Here is a 20,175-nt window from a genome sequence, read left to right as displayed (position 1 = left end):
AACCACTCGCTTCCTCTGCATTTCCACTGACATTACTGGAGCTACTGCTGAGGCATACCAGTATAACAGAAGAATCTGACCCCTGTGCTACAAGCAGTATTGGAGTTTCTGCAGGCTGAATACCTCCTTCTGCCCTGGGGACAGGGCTTGGGCTGGTGGATGCACCATCATTCAACTGAGACATGCACCTGAGAGCCCGATCACTTGTGGATGCTCACAATATTTTTTGCAAGAACAGGGATCAGATTCCAATTTAAATTGAGAGATATTTTGCCTTTCTAAATCCCTCCTGTTGTTTCAACTGGATGTTTTTTCACTTGGCTTTGCTCTGCAACAGGTAAGCAGTTGCTGCTTTCTCTCATGCCAGTGGTGGCTGTATTTTAGTAATGTGGTGCAAGACATCTGTAATGTACTTTCAGACTTGGAAGATGAAACTTTCTGCCTGGTATTCAGAACTGGAATGGCAGGGGCTGCAGTAAATCGGGACACAGGTGTACTGGTCAACCTGTGCTAAGGAAGGGTCTCAGGACTTGCCAGACTTGCTTTTATTTCCATTGAAACTAAAATCTTCCACATCTACCAATTTTGTAAATATTACTGTAGGAAAGCTTCTTGTGATAGATTGCAATGAAATTATTCTATCTGCTTTTAAGCTTGTGAGCATACATGGGATAGAGACAGACTTCTTGGGTTGGATGTCAGACAGTGCTGTTGATGGTGAGCTCTCTTTTCCAGGTGAATATGCCTTCATGGGAGCTCTCATCATACAAGAGGTTATAAAGGAGCTGGTGGGAAAAGGCCTTAGCAATGCAAAGGTGCTGCTGCTGGCAGGAAGCAGGTAGGTGCTTGTGTATGCAACTGTCCTACAGCAAACAAACAAGAAGCAAGAACAGGGGCAGAGCACTATTGTTAGGGAAGCTCATAGTGCTTGGCTCCAAGTCTCTGGGGGCAGGTTGTGCTACCACAAGTAGTGCAGGTGCTCGCACAAGCATCCGCTCTCCATCTCTTTTTCTAAGCTGCACACAAGGGGATGGTGTAGGAAACCCAGAAGAATTTATTTAAGGGGAAAGAAACTTGCACAGCAAGAGAAGGAAAATGTTGTACCCAGATTTCAGGGCTTTTTCAGTTTTGAGCAGCTGAGTGCCTATTACCTAGCATAATTTTTATTGCAATGTATTTAATGCAGTGAAGAAATAACTTTTTGGCTGTGACTTGTCTATTCCATTTCTGATGGGGTTGATTGCTTAGTACATTAGAATAGCACCAGCATGTGGTATGGGAACAAGTGGGCTTGCAGCTGTGTCTTCTCTATAACTGAATTGTGGACCTTATCCTTGCAGTGCTGGGGGGACTGGAGTGCTTCTGAATGTGGATCGAGTAGCAGAACAGCTGGAGGAGATGGGTTATCAAGGAATTCAGGTTCGAGGGTTGGCAGACTCTGGCTGGTTCCTGGACAATAAACAGTATCGTAGAACTGACTGTATTGATACCATAACCTGTGCCCCCACAGAAGCCATCAGGAGAGGAATCAGGTACAAGAAAATATGCTAAACTACCCTTCCCCAAGAGCTTTGGGTAAGGAGAGCTCCTGAGGCAGGCCTCAGACACCTTTCCAGTACTCCTCCTATTCTGATAGTTATCAGGTATCTGTCTACTGCCTCATCCTTTGCTGATGAATTTCTAAAGGAAGGCACAAGCACATTTAAGATGCATTCCAGAGATTGTGTGATATCCAATACAATGATGGGACCTGACAGACACAGGTTGTTAAAAAATGGAAACTGCCCTCTCTCTATTGCATCCCCACAGTATGTAGTTGTTACACAAGGGAGCATGCTGTAGCCAAGGATCATAAGGAAATTATGGAAAAGGCAACCAGTCCATCTCTAGAACATAAGGGAGACGCACCTCTCCTCCTTGCCTGCCAGTGGTCATGTTTTTGTTCAGAACCACAGTTCACACCTGCTTGCATTTTTGGGTGCATCAGGAAAGGCTTGTTCTGTTCTCTGAAGGGCTCTGCAAGTCAACTGTTTTACTCTGCACAGAGGACCTTCCAGCTGCAGCCAGCAAGAGTCCCAGTGTTCTCACGTATAGAACACTATATTCAGAGAACAGAAATGTTGGGTGCAGGGGGGAGGCCTGATGAGATGGCATCACGATAAATCCTCCCTCCCCACATTGCTCTTTCAGGTACTGGAACGGCATTGTTCCTGAACGCTGCAGAGTGCAATTTAAGGAAGGAGAGGAGTGGAATTGCTTCTTTGGCTATAAAATTTATCCCACTCTTCGATGTAAGTGTGTGAAGAAAGATCTTACTGCCCAAGAATCTAAAATGTCTCCTCGGAAGGTCTTCCTTCAGTGCTGCTAACTTGACAAACACTCTCTCCATTGTTTTCTTACCAGGTCCAGTCTTTGTGGTACAGTGGCTCTTTGATGAAGCTCAGCTCACTGTAGACAACGTGCATCTAACTGGACAGCCAGTCCAGGAGGGCCAGTGGCTCTACATCCAGAACCTAGGTCGGGAGCTGAGGAATACCCTGAAAGATGTGGCGTGAGTATTGCAGTGCAACAAGCTAGATGTTATTTTTCTAAGACATGTCTTGCATTAACGATTCCTGGAAGGTTCTCAGGTGCTCTACAGATCCCAGTGTGATAAATCTGGTACCTGCCCAATTTACTTCAGGAATCTTGTTCTTACGATTTCTGAAAAGAATAAGTGGTGTTCAGCAGCAGACTTCAGGCTCCAAACTCCCTGTGCTAATTTTAAGAATACTACTTTTCTACTTCCCGTTTCCAAGTGAGGCCAGAGATTCATTTCTCATCACTGTTGGCCACCATCACCCTGTTAGGGATGTTTTAAGACACACAGATCACAGAACATCCAGACAACAAGTGAGAGCATAAAGCAAACCCTCTAGCCTACCTTAGATACCAGAAAAGTAATTTTTGAGTCCCCAAAGCAGCTATGAGATGCACTCAGGTGATCAGGTGGTGGTACTCCAGATAGTCTGAAACCCTCACCCTGCTCAAGTCTTCAGGTTCTTGTTGATCCCCATCAACAGTGGGATCTGAGCAGTCTACCAGAAACAGCACATGCCAGTCACTAGCTAGTAAGGGGTGGATCCGTGAGAGACCCGTGCTGTTGTCTTTACAACAGGCCTCATCTTTGTTCTTTCTCTTCAGTGCTAGCTTTGCTCCAGCCTGTTTGTCCCACGAGATCATTACACGCAAGTAAGTATTGGTTTGTGGAGTCTAAAGGGCTAGGAGCTAACATGCAAAGGAACTGGTAGTCCTGACATCCTGACTCCACTGATACTATCTGTATGGTTTGATTTTTTTTGCAGTCACTGGACAGACATCCAGGTGAAAGGTACCTCTTTACCTCGCGCCCTGCACTGCTGGGACCGCAGCCTCCATGAGAGCAACAAAAATGGGAAAGGCCCTCTAAAAGGGTGTCCAATCCATCTGATTGACAGCTGCCCGTGGCCCCACTGTAACCCCTCCTGCCCTACCATCCGGGACCAGTTCACAGGGCAGGAGATGAATGTGATACAGTTCCTTATGCACATGGGCTTTGATGTCCAGAAGATGGCACAGCAGCAGGGCCTGGAGCCCAGTAAACTCCTGGGGATGCTGAGCAGTGGTAGCTAGGAGGGTCCAGTGTGAAGAGGTGGACTGACCAGATCAGGAGGAGCCTCTTAAGTCCCTCTCCCAGCCCCGCTAGCCTCCTCTCATTCTCACACAGACATGCTTACATACACACATGCACATTCACTTGCACACTTAGGATGTCTCAAGAAAAAATGAATGGATTCTTGCTTACGCTATTGGACTAAATAACTCGTTACCTCTACACTCTGTGGCCCAGTCTCGGCCAGCCGTAAGCTCCTTCCATGTTGCACAAGGTGGTCTGGTGCAGATAGCAGCAAAGCCATAAATCCCAGTGGTGAGAACCTTCCTCAGAGCTAACAGGCCTTTACCCCTGCCATGAATTTTTCACATCACAGACTTACTACGCGTGGTGAAAAAAAGCACTGGATTTCTTTGTCCAATTAGAAATGAAGGAAAGATCACATGACTTCCTGCAGGTCTGCAAATCATAATGTAACCCAATGTACAACCAAGGACACGTGCTAGGAATGGACACTTATACTCAATTTACTTCTTTATTATTTTATAAATTGACTTTTTTATTACTTTTTTTAAAAATAAGCAAGAAATATAAAATTAATGATATTGTTTTGTAACATATTTTTTTTAAATAATGAAAAACCTCTTGCTACTTTGGCAATGTGGACATATTTATTTTAGTATGTAAATGATATTTATAAGAGCTGACTGGAGAATTGCTCACATGTCTTTGTAAAGTTGTAAATGCTGCTCTGTTGGATGGGTTTTCCTTGTGATTGGTTGTGTTTGGGAGAGGGCCGAGGGCAGTACTGACATTATTATAAGTATTAGACTCCCATGTTTTCCTTGCTGTATCTTGTTATTGTTGCTTTTGGAATGGGAAGGCTGTAGCATGGTCCAAACACATTGCCTTCTGCTCGGACTCAGTCCTTCCCCTCCAGGTGCAGGTGCTGTGTAGGGAGGCAGGGAACTGTGTGCAATGAACTCCAGTTACTGCTTCTCCACCTGGGTCACTGTCCTAGCAGGAGAGAGGGGAAGACATTCCATGTAGATGGATAGTCTGAATAAAGGGAGGGGAAATGAGGGGGGAACTCCCCCCCCCCACCTTCCTTTCTCATCTTTTGGAGACGCAGCCACAGCAGGAAATAGAATAGCCCTATTCTCCCCAGCACCACCTGGGGTGACGAGGAACAATGGTAATAAGGTGATGGAGAATAGGTTTAGGTTAGAGATCAGGAGGCAGTATTTTATAGTCAGGGTGGCCAGAATCTGGAACCAACTTCCCAGGGAGGTGGTCCTAGCCCCTACCTTGGGTAAATTCAGAAAGAGGTTAGATGACCACCTGTCCGGGGTCTTGTGAACCCAGCATTCGTTCCTGCCTGTGGCAGGGGGTCAGGCTAGATGATCTGTTCAGGTCCCTCCTGACCCTAGCTACTATGAATATCTGTTCCTTCTATAAAAAAAAGGAAAGGAGTGTGTGTCTCTGTACAATAAGTAGAAGTTAGCTACATAATGGAAATGGGAGAACAATCAATAGCCAGTCTAGTCCCCTCTTAAATTCACACAAAAGGTAAGTAAAACACTGGAAAAGTTGTGCTGAAATTTAAACAACTCAGCTGAATGGAGGCCACTAGTGGAGTTCCTCTACGACCAATGTGGGACTCATTTTCAACCGTGAACGTGGTAGGAAAAAATCAAGAGTGTTCTAGTGAGATCTGCTGATCACACACACAGTTAGGAGGCTTCATTACCACAGAAGACTGGAGTATCACACAAGAAGAAATGGATGAGTGAGGACTGGAGTAATTGACTTGACAAAATTTAATAGTACAAAATGTAACATTGTGCTGAGAGTTTCTGCTGCAGTTTAGATCACTTGGAAACAACAAAAGAGGAGAACAATCTAAATGCATTAAACAACCACAAAATGAGTGAGACACTAATGTGATGTGGCATGAAAAAGGAAAAGTGCAATGCTAGGACAGAATATGCAAAGTATTTCCAGCAGAGATTACTGACACCATTGTGCAAGAATTAGTAAGACCTCTGAAATAGTGTGAACAGTTCTGGCTGCACATTTAAGATGTATCAATGAATTCAAATTAGAACCAGTGCAGAGAATGGCTACTAGAAATGTATCTCCAAATATCATGTGATTGGGCCTAAATTAAATTGCAATTTAGAGGAAACGCTAAGAATAAGAAAGGTAAATTAAAACATAAAGATTATATTATAGAGCCCTTTCTTCCTCTTAGTGGACCTTATTCTTTAATAGACGGTTACAATTCACGACTACATCCATCAATGTTATTTAAGTTTAGTGTAGGACCCTGAAGGCCAATTCTGGTCACATCCCCCACGCTGACAGCACACAGACGAATGGACCAAAGGGAAAGTCCTCTCTCGGACAGAATGCAGCCACCCTCCCCTGCCCTTCTAGCACAGCAGACCTGTCACTGGAGGGAAAGTCTCCAAAGTGCTGGATGCTACAGAAAGACTGGTGTCCTAGACTGTGGTGTGGACCACGCAGAGCTGCCACAAATCAGAATAGTTTTAGGGACTGCACTTGTAACCTACCAGCCTGGACTCCTGTGCAAAGATGGGCTCAATGCCAATGTACATTTACAACCGGTTAGAACAAATTCAACTTGATCTGGACTGAGCAGCAGCTCTATCCAAGAACCTTGGTCTCTTGAAGCAAAGTGTTTTTTTAAAGAAGGAAAGATGGAACAGAATATCTTCTCTGGACTCAAGATACAGAAACCTTGAGTGAAACAGCTCTTTGGCACCAGCGTAAGAGGAAAGTGAGTAATTAGCACAGGGAAGAGGAAGAGCCACAGTTAGGCTTCACACACATGGCTGGAACCTAGAATGAAGTCAGTCCTGGATCTAACAAGGCAGAGTCCAGTAGACTGAAAAGAATAAAAAAAAAAATGTGAAGAGTCACATGGAATGAGAAATTGCTCTAATAAAAGATAAAATGTCTGAATTGTATGGTACAGAACAGCTGTCAGAGAAGGGACACAGGAAAAGGAGGAGTAAAATAAGAGGTCTCTCAAACCCTTCATGTCTCTCAACCCTCAACTAAAAAATGTTCAGAAAAATTAAGTACCAACTCCTGTCAGAAACTGGGCCATTTCTGACCAACTGTCCTTCTGCTAGCTGGCCTGGAGTATTGTTGTAGCCTTGTTAGTCCAGGGAATATGTAAGGAGCAAGGTTTGTTTGGTAATGACTTTACTGGACCAACATTATCAGTTACCAGTAACATTACCAGTTAATCTCTGTAAAACAGAATGTAAATGAGTAGTACTGACGATTATCACTACTTGTTAACAGATCCCTTTCTTTTTGCTAACACCTGCTGTTTACAGATGGAGAACAAACTGCTGCTTAAATCTTCTCTTGTCTTCTTTATTTCCAGTAAGTGTCAGGTCTGGAGGGTCTTTTAATAGTTCCGTTCTTCCACACTTTCTCAAATCCTATTTATTCTTGGTTCCCTGTGGTAATCAGTGATCATTTGCTGCTAATGGTCCTTGTAACAGATCTGTTTCACTCCCTATCTGGTTCCAATCTGCTGTGCATAACAAGAGCTTCACAATGGCATAGCCAACTCCTTTTTGGGGAAGCTCAGCCCCTAAATGCCCCAGTATCAGACTTCACAGAGCCTGAGAAGATGCATAGATAGGTGTGTGTGCCACCTATAATATTTATTTGAGCTACAAAATTGCTGTTTGCTCCAAAAGCCAGTGGCTCTGCATTTCCCTTCAAGATCTATATGCACCAAGTCTGCCAGGCTATAGTCTTGTCCTCTGTAGAGAAGTTAAAATGAGTACTTTGTTGAGGAGGCAGATTTGCAGGGAAGGCTGGGGATTTCCACCTCAGGATATTTTGACCTGCCAATTGCTGCAATCTGCTATATTCTACATGCAAAAGAAAAATAAATTGCTTTTCTAATCTACCTGTGGGAAGCACAGCAATAGGCCATTTACCAACATCCAAATGGGGTGTGAGTCCCACCAAAAGGCAGAGAATTCCACCCCTCCTGGGCTGCAGGCTAAGAGCTTCTTTTCTTTGTACCAGGTATCTAGGTTGTAGCCATGTTGGTCAAAAGGAATCAGAACTCATGGTAGAGGTGATATCTTTTATAAGGCCAACTAGATTTTTGCAAAAACAAATTTATTTAAGTGCAAGCCTTTGGGCACAAGCACCCTTCTTCAGGCATAGGAGAAAATATTGTAAAAGTTCTCTTGGGTAGAAATGAAAGTTCATATTTCATAAGGGAGCTGAAAGTGTGGTAAAATCTCCTGTCTGGAACAGTTCATTTTCTATGAAGATTAGACTCAGAGAAAAGTTGGACTAGTCTGTTTACCATGATCTTGTTTGGTAGTAAGCAGGATGTACTTACTGTATTTCTTTCCAGCCTCCCTCACCTCTTGTTCCCAAATTGTGATACTATCGCCCTCTACTGACAAAACCTCTTCAGTGACTCCCTTTTCGAAAGAATTACCAGATTTGATAGAGTAAATACAGGTGCAACTTTTACCCAGACCCAATTTTGGGTAATCTAGAGTTCAGTTCTGAATAAGTAGATGCATGTCAATAAAGCACAGTGGAAATGATGAGTATTAGTGATTATTAGCAGTGTTTGATAAGTCTCTTCAAACAGTTTTTTAGTACAAGCATAATGACTGGCCTGGTCTTAGGTGAGACTGATAACCAAATGGTGCTGCCTTGCCCTATTTCAAGGCTGAGACAAGTCCAGGCACTTGTACAAAACAGAGGAAAAGAGGTACTTAGCTGTGTCAGTCTGGAGTTAGGTAGAAGGCAGGCTAGACACACGCCTTGCAGACTAAATGAATCAGAGATGTGTCAGCATAAGATTGGAAGAAATATTCTAGCACTTCACTGCTTCAGTAACAATGCAATGTACTATTAACTATGAAATATGCCCTTTTTCACGGGAGACATGAAAGTGCCCTTCTGCACATACCTGAAAGCCTAACACCTCTCCCAACTAGACAGTTGGTCCTGTAAAAGATACCATCAGAATAGGCTTGCTCTTCATGTCTTTCCTGGACCACCATAGCTATAACAGCAGTCCAACCCTTTTTCATGGGACACTTGAGACTTGGTATTTGTTTCCTAAACATTTGAGAAAGTGCTTCCTGTCTGTTACTACAGATGCAGGTGGTAAATATTATAGCTGAGCACTCTGCAGTAGAAGGCTATTGGGGCAGGAGGCTCCTAAAAAAGGTTTATGTTGAATTTTTGTGATGAGTCTGGTTTCAAGTACAATTAACCTACAGAACAGTTGCATCGATGCAATGCTAAACCTGTACTGGTGCAATCGCAAAGACAAACACCAGCCAAGGTTATGGCTCTGAGTGAAATTCACTCTGCCTTGTAGCACAGCCTGTATTTTACTGGATATGTTGCAATACAGATAGCAATACCCATTATGGCAGAAAGGCTCCTGGTGTCTTTGGTGTTGAGATTGCATCACAAAAGGTCAGGAGATGCAAATGCCTGGCTCCCAGCAGCATATTCACCTGGACCTGTCAGAACCTAAACATTTGCATTTCCTGAGTTGTTGTAATGGTAACTATTAGGCTGTAACATTAAATGGACACTTATTACACTTAATGTCCTAAGGCAGTGGTTTTGAAATTGGGAAGAGTGGAGTTAAAAAGTTCAAAGGTGGACTTAAAAACAGAAAGGAAGAGCCCCCATTTAAGATCTCCAAAGCCACTTCATTGCTTTCCTTCAAATCCCTCCTTAAAACCATTCTTTGCCTACAGAATCTTTGACAAGGGCTAGGTTGCTCACATGTGGAGATCTCTGCCTATCTGGCAGACCAGGACTGTATCACTGTTTTCATCTGCTCCCCTCTCTGTCTGCATCCATCTGGCTCTTTGGATCAAAGACTTGCTTTCCAGTTAATATTTGTACAGGTCCTGATCCAAATGGATCCTGCTTCCTTACTGGCGTTTCCACATTCTACAATAATATAAATTACAAATAGCCAGTATAAGCAGTTGCTCCTGTCACCTCAGGGAGCTGTTTGCCAGAGGTGTGGGAGATGATCCTAAGATGTTCTCATGTGATGAAGTCTGGAAACCCCTGTTCTACATGAGTTCTGCTTCAGGAGCTCACATGGGCTTCACCAGCGCAAGTGGTAAATGCATTGATACAACCAATATGCTTTTACTGAAGACGGCCCTGATCCTGTAGCTCAGATCTTTAGTGAGATGGACTCAGGCATCCAAGCAGAGCTTCTTTGTACACTTGGTTCTTTGCAGTCCCACTCACACAGATCCAGAGTTAGGGCCTAGCTCCATGCACACTCCGTGCTTGTGCAGTACACAAAAGCACACTGCACTAGCTCTTCCTGACTAGGGTATCCACACCAAGCCTCACCCCCTCTCCATTCATTGCCTGGCTGTGGCACTATCTGAAACATCAGATAAGGGTTTCTGTGCACTCTCCCTCTCTTTCATCACTCTGCTGGTTCAGGGATTTACCAATACTCAGACTTTCAAAAATTAACATTAAAATAATCTACCTTTAAATCTCTACATACCAAATGTACCAAAAAGTATTAGGGGAAGAGTTCTGAGCCTAGGAAAATGGGTGATTAGAAAAGACTCTATTGAGATTTACCTGCAGGATCCTGGCCAACAGCTGAAACCCCTTCTCCAAAGGGGATTAAGTAGAGAGATGAGAACAGAAGTTTACCCTGTTTTGACAACTGCTGTTCTTGCTGCTATCCAAAGCTGCTACAGTAAGAATATGGAGGGAGTAAGAGAACAACAAAACTGTTGTGTGAGATCTTAACAGCCAGAACATTTCACTGGTGTCCAGGGCAGAGTGACAGCAGTGACCTGTGCTGACAAATACTGCCACGTCACTGTAGGATTAACCCTTTCTGGACTAAGACTACAAAAGGTAACTTCTTCCCCACCCCAGCTGCCCTGAAAAGAGGAAAATTGGATATGTATCCTTACCCCTTTGTGTTACAAGAGTCCAATGTGCATATTAGACTACAGTAAGAATTGGAAGTGATATTCAGTAATAAGAAAATCCTGACCCACAGATCACAGAATCAAGGGCCAAGAACTGTAGTGATGGGCATCAGTGCACTCAGTATCCCAGGTATCAGTGGGCAGGCAGAGGAAACCAGGACCAGCACAGATCAGAATGACATGGGAAAGATTTCATATATGTGTTTCCTGCTGGCCTCTGCTGGCAAGTGCATTCGTATCCAGGATCAAACACAGGAAGATGAATCATGTTTGCCACAGGAGCACACCCCTGCTTCCCACAGCTCCTGCGATACCACTGGACCCAAGCACACATTAAGTGACGCTGGGTGTGGAACACACCAACCTGAGCTCCTGTCATGCATCTGGGCCTGGTCCTTTTCCCCCAGACAACCTCTGCAGTGTGCTGTGAGTACTGACAGAAGGACTGTGCTTTCAGGGACATAAAGAACTGCAGAAGAAATGCAGGCCCTGATGGAGTTAATCAGCAGCCCCTGATGAAGTCCACATATTGTAACTAACACCACCTCGCCACAGTTCTAGGGGTCAGAATTCATTCCATTCCAGGACTATTAATATACCCTATTTATATTCCTGGGTTCCTTCAATGCCAAGACAGAAGAGCTACAGCTGCAGAGCTAAAGTGGAATAAATATCAACCACCAAGGAGAAAATGATCACTCTGGAGACAGCGTGGGAGAAGGGACAGTAAAAGGACAGAATAAGAGAGTTTTCACAGAACCTGGCAGCACAGAACATGCTGATCTCCACAGCACCCTTGGAACTGCAGGCAGCAGACAGAACCAGTCAGTAACCTTCCTGCAAAAGGCAAGTTCACTCTGAAAGGCTGTTGAACATGCACGTTCAACATAATGTGCTGCACCTAGTGAAAATGCTGGCAAAGACATAGAGAGCAGATTCAAACCACTTAGTCATCCAGTGCCAGGTGACGATTCAGGAGAGGAAGCCAAAAGGGAACCCGAAAGGAAGCTCTGAAGCGTCTGGGTACGTTGCTCCCGCATTTGGAAAGATGATGATGGAGACCTTAGGAGGGACGCATCTGAACACAGCGGCAGTGACATCCCCAGTGGGAATAGCCCGCATACTGCAGGTAGTGTTTGGATGTACAACTTTCAGTCTGGTAATCCATCAGGGAGGATTCAGTGCAGCCTATGGCACCTTCTGCATGTTTGTCTGGTGCTTCTGTTTTGCTGTTACCATGTTTATAATAACTTTCGAGTTCACTCGTCTCCACAGCTGCCTGCACATCTCCTGGGGGAATTTCACTGCTGCTTTTGCCATGCTGGCCACACTCATGTCTGTCACAGCTGCAGTGATCTACCCACTTTATTTTGCGCAACTCAGGTGTTACCCTATCAGCTGTAAGGTGAGAGATTTCCGGGTAGCAGCCAGTGTCTTTGCAGGGCTCCTGTTTGTGACTTATGCTGTAGAGGTGTTTCTAACCAGGGCCAAACCAGGACAGATGACCAGCTACATGGCCACAGTCTCTGGCCTCCTGAAAATTGTCCAGGCTTTTGTGGCTTGCATCATTTTTGGGGCACTGGTAAATGACAGTCAGTACAGCAACTACGTGGCAACCCAGTGGTGTGTGGCTGTCTACAGCTTCTGCTTTGTGGTGACAGTGGTAGTAGTGGCCTTCAGTGTCACAGGGAAAACAGCGACACTGTGGTGCCCCTTTGAGCGCTTTGTGGTCATCTACACATTCATGGCCATCCTGATGTACGTCAGTGCAGCCGTCATCTGGCCAGTGTTCTGCTTTGACAGTAAGTACGGGTCTCCTGAGAGGCCTGACCAGTGCTCCAAGGGCAAGTGTCCCTGGGACAGCCAGCTGGTGATTGCCATATTTACTTATGTGAACCTGGTACTTTACACGGTGGACCTAGTGTACTCACAGCGGATCCGTTTTGTTTCACATCCTTAAAGTCCAGCATTGCTCCTGTAAAATCATCATAGCTCCAACAGCTACACAGACTTGAGGCCCAGCTGGAGCCATGATGCAGGAGGGACCTGCTGATCAAGGTGTTCCAGTAAGCAAAACATGAACCAAACTTCAAGGCTAAGACTGGACCAACAAGTGAACATGTAATGGGTGGGCTGCAGATGACTGTGAAAAGAAGACAATCTCCCCTACCCTTCAACATCTGCCTCATTCACTTGGCACCAGAGCAAGCAATAATAGTTCCCACTGTGCAAAGCAGCCTTTCATCTCCACTGTGCATGAAAAGCTTGCCACAAAAATGGACCCATAGGCTGCTGAACTATCAGGTCAAATGCTAAGGGAAGGTCAGTGGGATCTAGGGGATACTACCAACACAAAACTCCTTAAGTGACTGTGCCCAGGAAACAGCAAGTTCAAAGATGCAGTCTGGACAGCACCAGCTCCAGGAGAGATGGACCATTGTTGTGCGTCCTGGACACCTTGTGATAGTTCTGTTGTTGTTTGTAGGTGTGTGAGATCCTTGCCAGAATGTTTAAGAAAGAAGCATGCTACAGGATTTGAAGACCAGGATGTCATTTCCTCTGAGTTCAGTGGAGTGACCACAGCTCTCCAACTTATCACTTGCGGTTCTTCACAGAAAATATTAGTTTTTTTTCTGCATGCACTGAATATGTTTTTTCCTGCAATCATGAATAATGTAAAATCTGCAGATACTCAAAAGTTACATGTTGCATTTTTCCTTTAACTGAAATAGTTGCATTTGTTGAAGTGCAGACAGAAATAAAATGACTCAAGCCACCAATGTGGGTACAAGTGCTGCCATTCTGACCAGTGCTGAGTATGTTTTGAAAATAAACTAAAACTATGAATTAGCAGATTCAATAAACGAAAGTTTAAGCTTAGATTCTCACATGCACTTTCAACTAATACACTCAGCTATCCCAGAGAAATGTGTTTGCTGATCAGCTGGGGGTGCAGTTAATGCTGACTGCTCATGTGAGTCTTGAGCTGGTCAGGGCTAAGTGTCACTGGTTTGGAGCACGGAATATGAACTTTTGTGCAGGTGCCTGGTAGACAAGGGTTGGGTAGGGTGGATATATTTCAGTTCAGAACAGACTGGGCCAGGACTGAAGTGAAAGTCACTGTCACAGCTCTGTAATTCTGGGGTGTGGTGATCCAAGGCCTCCAAATAGCACTTCTAATTTGAACTCATTATTTCCTCCCGCAGAGCCCTAGGACAGTTATGCATGGATGTAAATAGGTGCTTTATAGGTCACTGTCTATGTAAACTGTTGTTAAGAGCTTGTGCACTTCAGCAAAGTAAAGCAGTGTTCTGTTAAAAAAAAAGAGGACACAGAGATGGGCTAGTCTACTCAGCTGCTTTGGGGCCCTGTTGGCTGCAGGTGTGTTGACTATATAGAACATCAGCCTCATTAAACCAATGTGAGCAAAATTTAAAAGGATCTAGTGGAGTACCTCAAACCAAATCAGACCTCAGGATGCCCTAACTCTCTGTCCTGCTAACTACACAACCCTGAAGAAACAACTCTGAATCAGGAATTCAGGTTTATTTCCAGCTGAAACTATTCCTCAGCAAGGGATTTCCCAATCCAGTAAGAGATAAAGCAGTGTATTTATTCAGATACACGTGTAGGTTGGGATAGGATGTTTGGTCAGAATCCAGAAATAAAAAAGGCAAATTGTCATAAATAGCCATACTTTTAGCTAGTCTAAATAGAGCCAAACAGTGGCCTCACACCTCCCTCACCTCCCATTCACTCCCAGCTTCCTCTCTTTACAACTTTCCCTGCCCCATCAAAAGATCACCACACACCCATCTTCCCCATTCCCAGAAAACAGTGACTGTTGTAAACTGTGCGCAATCCAACAGAGCTCAGCAGGAGTGAAGACCCTGACCATAACTGCTTGAGGAAGATCTCACAAGATACTGAAAACAGAAGGAAGGGAGGGAGGTAGAAACTCAGGGTGACTCAGTGTAGGATAAGCCTGGGCACCAGAGAAAAAGTTACTTGAGGGCAAGAGGTGATGATAAGGAGCTCTATTGCTTTCTCTTCACATCCCAAGTAACCGTACGAGTTGGGAATTACATTAACCAGTTAAAAAAAATAAACAATCTTCCCAAAAGATTCCTACTGCACAAGCCGAATGGGCTCTAGCTCCTATGTCCATGTCCCCAACCCCCACCCTCCCAAACATTGCATTAATAAACACACTGTATCTGGAAAAGCAGCTTACTTATTGCACTTTCAATAAAAGGGGTATTTAGTCTTGGTACAAAAAATATTTATTAAAGCAATATTAACAGCCATTAACTTGCACTTTTAAAAATACAGTTCCCTCCTCTGCCCATAAAACCACTGCCTATGCCCCATCTAGCTGGGGTTCACTGAAGTTTTTATTAAGCTTTTTCCTTTGCTTTTATTGTTTGTGGATGCATTTGACCCAGAAGCCAAGAAAAGGGGGAAGTTGTCTAGGAAGGAATCACTTGTTTGCCTTGCAGAAAAGGGCACATGCACATAGGACTCTCTCTTTAAGAATGCATCTCTGTGAAGAATCTGCAGTGGCTATAAAAGGCCTGGCTGGAGGCCAGGGAACCAGTCATCAGTGACAGGTGTCCAGCAAGCAGGAACCGTTTGTTGCTGGAGATGACATTACCCAGCACTTCATGCAGTGAGCCTTGAAGCTCCCAGCCTGGGCCATTCTCTCTGCTTGGCTGTTTTTGCTGTTAGCCTTGTCACTGTGAGAATGGGAAAATCTGAACGTGATATAAAGTGATGCAGATTGCATGAACTGGGGGGGATCATATGGAAGCAGAAAAGAGCAGAACAGAATGTGGTATTGGTAAGCATGAAGGCTGGTACCAACTGGACACAGAAACCATTTCACCAGGGACAAGAGCTAAGGCCTGAATCAGGTCGTGTTTTGGGAGCAGTGTAGGTGCTGTGCCCAGCCACCCAAACAGAAAATACAAGAGTCTGGTGGATGCAAAGGTGATGAATATGGATCTGAACGCCACAGTGGTCTTTCTACATAGGGTTGATTGGAAGGGAGATAAGCCCATTTCAGCATATGCTCCAAAGTTACATGGTGTGTGAGAGTCAGTAAGGCTAAATGGGTCTAACAGCCAAATATGAGGAACATAGGAGGGGTGTTTCCTTACCTGGCACAGGCAACTGACTGGAAAAAGTTGGACTCAGGCAAAATAGATTCACACCGATTGCCTGTAACAAAAGACATCAACAACATGGTAACTGATCTCGCCCTCACAATGGGACATTATAAAAAAGGAGCGTCTTTCAGGGCAGGAAGAGATAGGAGGACAGACTCTATTGGAGGGCAAGAGAAACCAGGCTGCATCCCAACAGCTACAGGACGTATGATCCAGAGGGACTCTCATGTAAATTCCTTTGGGGCAAAACCTAAGATTAGATGAATTCAGACATGCGTAATTCAGACATGCGTGAATGTAGTTTATTTTAAAATCCTTTTCTCAAATACTCCATTTCCTTTACTAAGTAAACCTGCTTGTTTAAGAAGGCTGTTTGTCATCATATGGCACTCATCACAGGTGAGCAGTTCTGTCTATACTATAGGATAGCAGGGGGCCAGCACTGACAGGAGTGTTTTACAAAGACCTCAGTTTAATAATGAGAGAACTGCAGAATTCCAGCCCAAGCCTGGCAAGAGCAGGAGACCTAGGTCCTCAGAGACCAGAAAGGGGACTGAGGTACAAGCTGCACCTTAACAGTGACAGAGAAAGAGACTAAGGTGGAAACCCATGACTCTAGATTAATAAAGGCAAGTCTTTACTGAGGAATATACATTCATATTTAGCTGCCTTCTATGCCAGCTTGAGAAGGGGAACAAAATGGAGAGAGATATCAGGGTGGCAGAAGAGGAAGATGGATGGCTGTACAGAAAACCATTTTTTGGAAGCAATATTAAACCCTATATTTCAGGGATTAAGACCATCTCTAAACACTGGAGATCATGAGACTACTTAATGTGAGGCAAATTATGACCACATGCCTCACCCTACTGAGAGACATCTTTTGCTGGCCACTTACCGAGATGGGCCAGTGGACCAAATGGACTGCAACCCCACACAACATGAGCTTAAAAACAGTAGGGGCCAAATCTGGTTCAGAGGTTGCTGCCTGTCATCACATATCCTTAAACCCAGGGGTAACAACCTGGAAAACCTAGTCTGACTTCCAGGACAGCCTGAACCTCCAAACTGCAGTGATTCCTACGTGGAAGGTGTAACTCTCGACTGGCCTACTACACAACCTTCAAAATCTACCCAGTCTTTCTTTAAAGACTTGAAGAGATGGAGAGGTACCTTATTGGCTCCAGTAAAGACAGGTAGTTAGATGCATTATCTGGAAGTTAGGTAGAAGGCAGGACAGTATAGTATGACACCTTTTAGACTAACTCATTCAGAAAGGCACAAGCTTTCAGGCTGCACTTTGTGTTCGTGCGTGTGCATGTGCGTTACAACTAGGAGTAGGATGGGAACACTGCCTCCTCATGGGTTACTTCCAAAGTTCTTGGTCTCCTGAAGAAAAGCGTTATACTCTATTTCTGCAGACTTTTCCTTTGAGGACATTCAAAGCAGCAGGAAGGTACATGCCTCCTAGGCACTGAGTGAGCACTGCTGCTGCCACAGCAAGAACATGCAACAGGATGAAATTTTACTCTAAGTCTGACAAGTTCCTGTGCTCCTCCTGCATGGTTTCCTTACCTTTGTTTCAGCCTCATAAATCTGAGTCTTGGGAAGACTTCCCACAGGCACCTGTAACCTTGGTAGACAGCAGCTCCTGTTTACTGGGCTGTGAAATCTCCCGGTTAGGTAACAACAGGTAGGTGAACTCTCTTGGTTCAGGGGAGCTGCTTCTTCCAAAGAAGAGAAAACAGCTTTAATTCAAAGCATCAGTAGATGACATGAGAGTCACTGTGCTGCAGGCAAAAACCTAAGTGGGCACAAAGAAGAACCTCCCTACACCTAAAAGAGCTTGATCCAACCTCTTTTTCCTCTTGCAAAGAGAGATGGAAGGAGCAAAAGCAGAATCATAGAATCAATGAGTCGGAAGGGACCTAGACAGATCATCTAGTCCGACCCCTACCATGGGCAGGAAGGAGCACTGGGGGTGGCAGGGGTCATAAGACCCCAGCCAGGTGCCTATCCAGTCTCCTCTTGAAGATTTCCAGGGAAGGTGAGAGAAGGTCAGAAGTTAATGAACACAAAGGAAAAAAAGAAAGGACCTACATGGGGGGAAAGGAGTAAGGAAATACATGAGGATTATTTAGCACAGCCCTTTCCCCCCCATCTGCCAAGGCTCTTACATCCTCTTCCCACTTGAAAAGCTCAGCGATTCCCCGAGTATTCCATACACATTCCTGTCACAGAAGATGCTGCAGCAGCAGGATTCCAAGGCAGCATCTCACAAAAGGACACAGAAGCATCCAGGGAATGTTTGGAATCAACAGTTGGAAAAGGCCACAGTAGAGTCAGTTGTGCCTCAACAATGGCCCCAGCTCTGCTTTGTAAAAGGACAAAAATCATACCCACCTCTCTGCTCATTTCCTCGCAGTTTCTAATAAATTCTACCCCTGGTTTCCAGGAACCCGGCTGTCTTGGGAAACAAAGCAATTTCAGTTGCTGATTTCACTCTCCAGTGTAATCTCCTGAGAGGCCTGTGCATACCAACCTCTCCCCCACCCCCCAAAACCCAGAAATTCCAGTACAGCAATCCAAACTGCAGCACCTCCAGTAGTTCTTTGGAGACCTTCATGCTGTGTGCACTGCGTATATTGTGGCATAAACGCAGACAGTCACTTACTGCATGAACACCTGTAGCCCCCCACATGGTTTGAGTAAAAGGAGCAGCCCTTGTCACCTTGATCCTCAGCCTGCTTCCAGTCAGACAGCTCAAGTTTTCCAGCTGAGGGTAACAAGCATTGAAACCCCAACAGGGGCTATGTATGGCAGAGCCATGGATGCAAAAACAGTGAGGTCCAGGAGCCAACAGCTGGGACTGCTGTGCCAAGGGAGATGTGAACCATGAACTCCTCCCATGCAAGCAGGAAGTACTTCAAACACACACAGAACTCTTGCTCCTGCTCATGCAGAGGAAAAGCCAGGCCCTGCCCTAAGTCTCTCTGCCTCCTGCCTTGAGTCTTGGGCCCAGTGGCATAAGTAGGGAGGGACAGGGACAACTGTCCCGGGCACTGACTTGTGCAGGGGGAGCAAAAAAAAAAAAAAAAAAAAAGGCAGCTGCTGCTAAAAGCCACAGTCATGATCGCAACTGCTGCAGCACACACAAGTCGCCACTTCCAACTTGCACCAGGCACCTGACCGCGTCCCTCCACTGCAACTCTGGGCACAGGCTCCACCTCATTTGATGAACTGGAGATCGGTACACTGACATTAAAGCATGGGCTGAAACCTCACGTGTGGTAAGAGTCGTGCCTTGAAGAGCCTTTCCTCTGAACGGGAAGTTATCCTGCCGCTCTTACCACAGCCGGACTGGCACCAGCAGAGTCCTGCTCTCCAAGGCCTTGGTGCACATTGGCTTCAGCTCCCCAGCCTTAACCCTCACGACACACCAGGGTGCTCTGGTGCCAAGCCCCCTCTCCTCAGTGCTCAGGTGTCATCCATGCAGGATTTCTGTGGCGCCTTTACTGATGCAGCAAACCCAGCCCAGTGCTGATGGAGACCGCGAGAACCCTCCTCCTCTGTCAGTGCTGCAGGTCCATAGGCAAGAGGAGCAGAGCTGCTCTGCAGCACGAGGCACAGAAACTGCGGCGCGCAGCCACAGATCCGGACAAGAAAGCCCGTAATCAGGCCTGGGCTATTACGGGGAAGGCTGGGGCCTCTACACTGACCTACATGGGCAACAGGGCACAGAGAAGAGCCCCGAAACGCCCACGTTCGGGATCTTCCAGGTTTTGGGAGCAGCCCCGGTTGCTTCTTCTGCGTAGTCATCACGGCTCAGGACAACCACAGCTGTCGGCTCCTTTTCAGGACATCGAGGACGACCTGACAACCCCCAGGCGTGATGAGGCGCAGGGCCCCAGAGCGGGGGAAACGCTACCGGCCACACCCAGGATCCAGCCAGGTAAGAGAGCAACGGGGCTCGCCGAGTGGAGAGCAGCGAGAAGGGAAGCACAGCGACAGCCGCCACCAAGGAGGTGAGGAGTGGACGCGCAGCACGGACGAGCGCTGCCCGGGGCACGGCTCCCAGGAGAGCGGGTCTCTGGGAGCACCACAGCGCAGGAGACGCCTGGCGAAGCCACAGGGACTGACCCGCGCCCCAGGACGGGGTTCGGCCTCGAGCTACGGCTCCTCAGCCTTGGGGCCCGGCTTCCACCCGCCTGGGCCAGGCCTCGTGGAAGGTTCCAGAACCTGGCGCCGCCATTACGTCAGGCGCCCCGCGGGACTACAACTCCCAGCAGGCAGCGCGCCGCCAGCGTCCGCCCGCCTTTTCGCCGCGCCGCCTGCTGGGAAATAGAGTCCACAG

At 45.9% G+C, this 20,175-nt stretch overlaps 2 protein-coding genes and 1 long non-coding RNA gene across 3 annotated transcripts in view; 2 read left to right on the top strand and 1 right to left on the bottom strand.

The window, feature by feature from the left end:
• The window catches only part of NOTUM (notum, palmitoleoyl-protein carboxylesterase), a 26,325-nt gene extending 13,030 nt beyond the window's left edge, over positions 1 to 13,295 (top strand). Inside the window, exons 7-13 of the mRNA XM_090059503.1 lie at positions 736 to 838; positions 1,341 to 1,532; positions 2,191 to 2,291; positions 2,404 to 2,551; positions 3,184 to 3,231; positions 3,345 to 11,782; positions 13,139 to 13,295. Coding sequence (XP_089915629.1) covers positions 736 to 838; positions 1,341 to 1,532; positions 2,191 to 2,291; positions 2,404 to 2,551; positions 3,184 to 3,231; positions 3,345 to 3,651 — 899 coding nt within the window. The 3' untranslated portion in view covers positions 3,652 to 11,782; positions 13,139 to 13,295. The remainder of the gene's footprint in view (positions 1 to 735; positions 839 to 1,340; positions 1,533 to 2,190; positions 2,292 to 2,403; positions 2,552 to 3,183; positions 3,232 to 3,344; positions 11,783 to 13,138) is intronic.
• LOC149859186 (uncharacterized) lies at positions 4,518 to 20,175 on the bottom strand. Its single transcript, XR_016443771.1, has 3 exons — positions 18,225 to 20,175; positions 15,813 to 15,873; positions 4,518 to 4,648 (listed from the first exon to the last, which is right to left on the bottom strand). It is a non-coding gene; the product is annotated as an uncharacterized LOC149859186 (long non-coding RNA).
• On the top strand, positions 11,702 to 13,295 carry MYADML2 (myeloid associated differentiation marker like 2). The gene has a single exon (XM_090059528.1). It carries the CDS (start codon positions 11,702 to 11,704, stop codon positions 12,611 to 12,613), a length of 912 nt encoding a protein of 303 aa, XP_089915654.1. The 3' UTR covers positions 12,614 to 13,295.

The sequence above is a fragment of the Crocodylus siamensis genome, chromosome 8 (genome assembly GCF_052110815.1).
Source record: "Crocodylus siamensis isolate JL-2025a chromosome 8, ASM5211081v1, whole genome shotgun sequence".
NCBI classification, from domain to species: domain Eukaryota; kingdom Metazoa; phylum Chordata; order Crocodylia; family Crocodylidae; genus Crocodylus; species Crocodylus siamensis.
Note: the sequence above shows the minus strand (reverse complement) of the source record. Positions and strands in the feature narration are given on the sequence as shown.